Source organism: Trypanosoma conorhini (assembly GCF_003719485.1).
Source record: "Trypanosoma conorhini strain 025E chromosome Unknown Tco_14.4_contig_00188, whole genome shotgun sequence".
NCBI classification, from domain to species: domain Eukaryota; phylum Euglenozoa; class Kinetoplastea; order Trypanosomatida; family Trypanosomatidae; genus Trypanosoma; species Trypanosoma conorhini.
In genome coordinates, this window is record NW_021704272.1 from 28288 (window position 1) to 30429 (window position 2142).

At 56.3% G+C, this 2142-nt stretch overlaps 2 protein-coding genes across 2 annotated transcripts, besides 2 other annotated features; one reads left to right on the forward strand and one right to left on the reverse strand.

Annotated features, from left to right (window-relative positions):
- Positions 1-373: 373 nt before the first annotated feature.
- Positions 374-1186, reverse strand: Tco025E_03919 (uncharacterized protein; the record flags this gene model as incomplete). Its single annotated transcript, XM_029370835.1, has 1 exon — positions 374-1186. One exon carries the CDS (start codon positions 1184-1186, stop codon positions 374-376), a length of 813 nt encoding a protein of 270 aa, XP_029229105.1.
- A 379-nt stretch (positions 1187-1565) lies between these two features.
- Tco025E_03920 (uncharacterized protein) lies at positions 1566-1898 on the forward strand (the record flags this gene model as incomplete). Its single annotated transcript, XM_029370836.1, has 1 exon — positions 1566-1898. One exon carries the CDS (start codon positions 1566-1568, stop codon positions 1896-1898), a length of 333 nt encoding a protein of 110 aa, XP_029229106.1.
- A 10-nt stretch (positions 1899-1908) lies between these two features.
- Positions 1909-1938: a microsatellite.
- A 38-nt stretch (positions 1939-1976) lies between these two features.
- Positions 1977-2006: a microsatellite.
- The last annotated feature ends 136 nt before the right edge of the window (positions 2007-2142 follow it).

Here is a 2142-nt window from a genome sequence, read left to right on the forward strand (position 1 = left end):
TAAACGCACATGCAGCTGCACTAACTCCAAAAGCTTTTTGCGCGTGCTGCTCCCCTCGTTCTCCTCGTCCCCGCGTATGGCGTGCCGTCCGAAGCTTTGCAGGAGGAAGAGAGAGCCTCCAGAAGAACTAGGGCGCGGCTGAAGGGAAGGGCGTAAAGCTTATTTAAGTAGCAAAAAAAAAAAAGTGGTCATCACCATTCGCAATCACAGGTTCAGCAAAACTACTACACGTTTTGTTATCTTCATGAATTAAGGCAGAGCGGAGAGGACTAACGACTATACATGCATCAATGGCGCGGAGCTGGTAATTCCCTTCCCTCGGCGCATGCCGCCCCGTCACTGTGAGCGGTCACCCCAGTTTTTCGGGGTCTGCTCACTCGCAATCCTCCTCACTCACTACGTTCAACAGTCTGTACCACTCCTTTTCATTCTCCGCCTGGAGCAGCAGCACTTGATTGGATAATGAAGACCCCTCAGTGCGAAGGTTAAACCAGCGAGATTTTTCCCCTTCATCCCAGGCAAGCACAAGCTTGTGGATTCTGTCAAGCTCAACCTCCGTGCACGGATCAGGATCTCGCACGTAGAAACCGGCACATGAGGCATCCGCTGCAAATTCACCTCTTCCAAAGAAGAAGGCTCGCCTTGGATTGAATAAGCGCCCCAAGCCTCTGTGATTCGCCTCTAGTGGGTGAGGTACCGGGACAACCGTGTTTAGGCTCCCAGCTGGCACATAGGCTGAGAGTACCAACGTCCACACATTGTAATCCTCTAGAGTTGTGGTGCGAAGCAGCATAAAAAGTCGCCTGTCTCGCTCCTGAAATGAAATTGCAAAGTAGTAGTACTCACGGGACTGTCCACTTCCGTTTGAGGCGCTTTCCTTCCAATGCCACTCCTCAGGGACCTCTGGATGCATGAACGGCTTCACGTGTCGCAAAAGGTAGACTGGCCGCAGGCGCACCTCGCCGTTGCTCTTACGAGGCCCCTCAAATGGCACAAAGCACCGTGCGGCGGAAGGCTTCGTGGGCTGCTTGGGAATACTGTGCATGTACCCTATGCCCTCACGATCCACAATGACGTAGCGCCTCTGCCAGCTCTTGTTGGAGAAGAGACTGCGCCCAATCGAATACTTCTCTACCCAACCCTCGCAAGCGGGAAGGTCATCCAACCAATGCAGATGGACGGTCATGCCCCAGTCCCCCCAAAAGAGCCCCCCGCGTGCGCGGTGCGAGAAGCACTAAAGAGCAGGAATAACAAACGGGCAACTTCCACCTCAACGATCGTTCCTTCCTTCTAGGTCGCACCCCCACTGGCCTTGCATCCAACGCGCGGGAAGACCCACGCCGACGCAGTGAACACAGTAGAAAAAAAAAACTACAACAAAGAGGAAAAAATGAGCCTTTGTTTAACACTGACAGAATACAAGAAAGATTGAATAACAGCAGGCTACATAGTTTATTGGTTTTTATCCATGCTTTCCATACAAAACCCAACAGGTTCATTCCAGCAACCAATGGCGAGAGCCTAAAGCAAGTTCTCATTCTCTAGCATTAGCAACAACGCGGAGGATGTGGACGTGCCGGCGGCTCCCACCCCGCCCCTCCCGCGAGTCCTTCGCTGCGCAGCACGTGCACGAGCGCCGTGCCGTCGAGGCAACTGTTGCGGTGGCCAACCGAATTACTTTCGAACGCCCCTGCCGCCGGACGAGCGGCACGCGCCTCCATCCGTGCACCGACGCACCCGCCGCCGACGCCGCGGCAGTTGGTGGCTTTCCTGCCGCGCACGCATCATGCGAGACGCCGTGCAAAGTGACGCTGCCTCCAGCAGGCGTCGCTCAGTTTTTCTTTCGTTTCTCTTGGTGCAGCGCGACTGCCTACGCCTCCGTGGCGGCGACAGAATAATCCCTCGCGGACGCACTCGCCTCACGCACACACACGCACAAGTGGGGGGGGGGGGGGGGTAGGAGAAAAAGAGAGCCCCGCACACGCCGCACACGCACACGCACACGCCGTCTCTTCTCTCCCGCCGCAGCGGTCGCAGAAGGTGGCGGCCGCACGTCCCGTCACTCCCGCGCCACCGCAGCGGGGAACAAAAAAGGNGTCTTCGCCGTCGTGGACTGCCGGTGCCTCTAGCGAGATGTAAGAG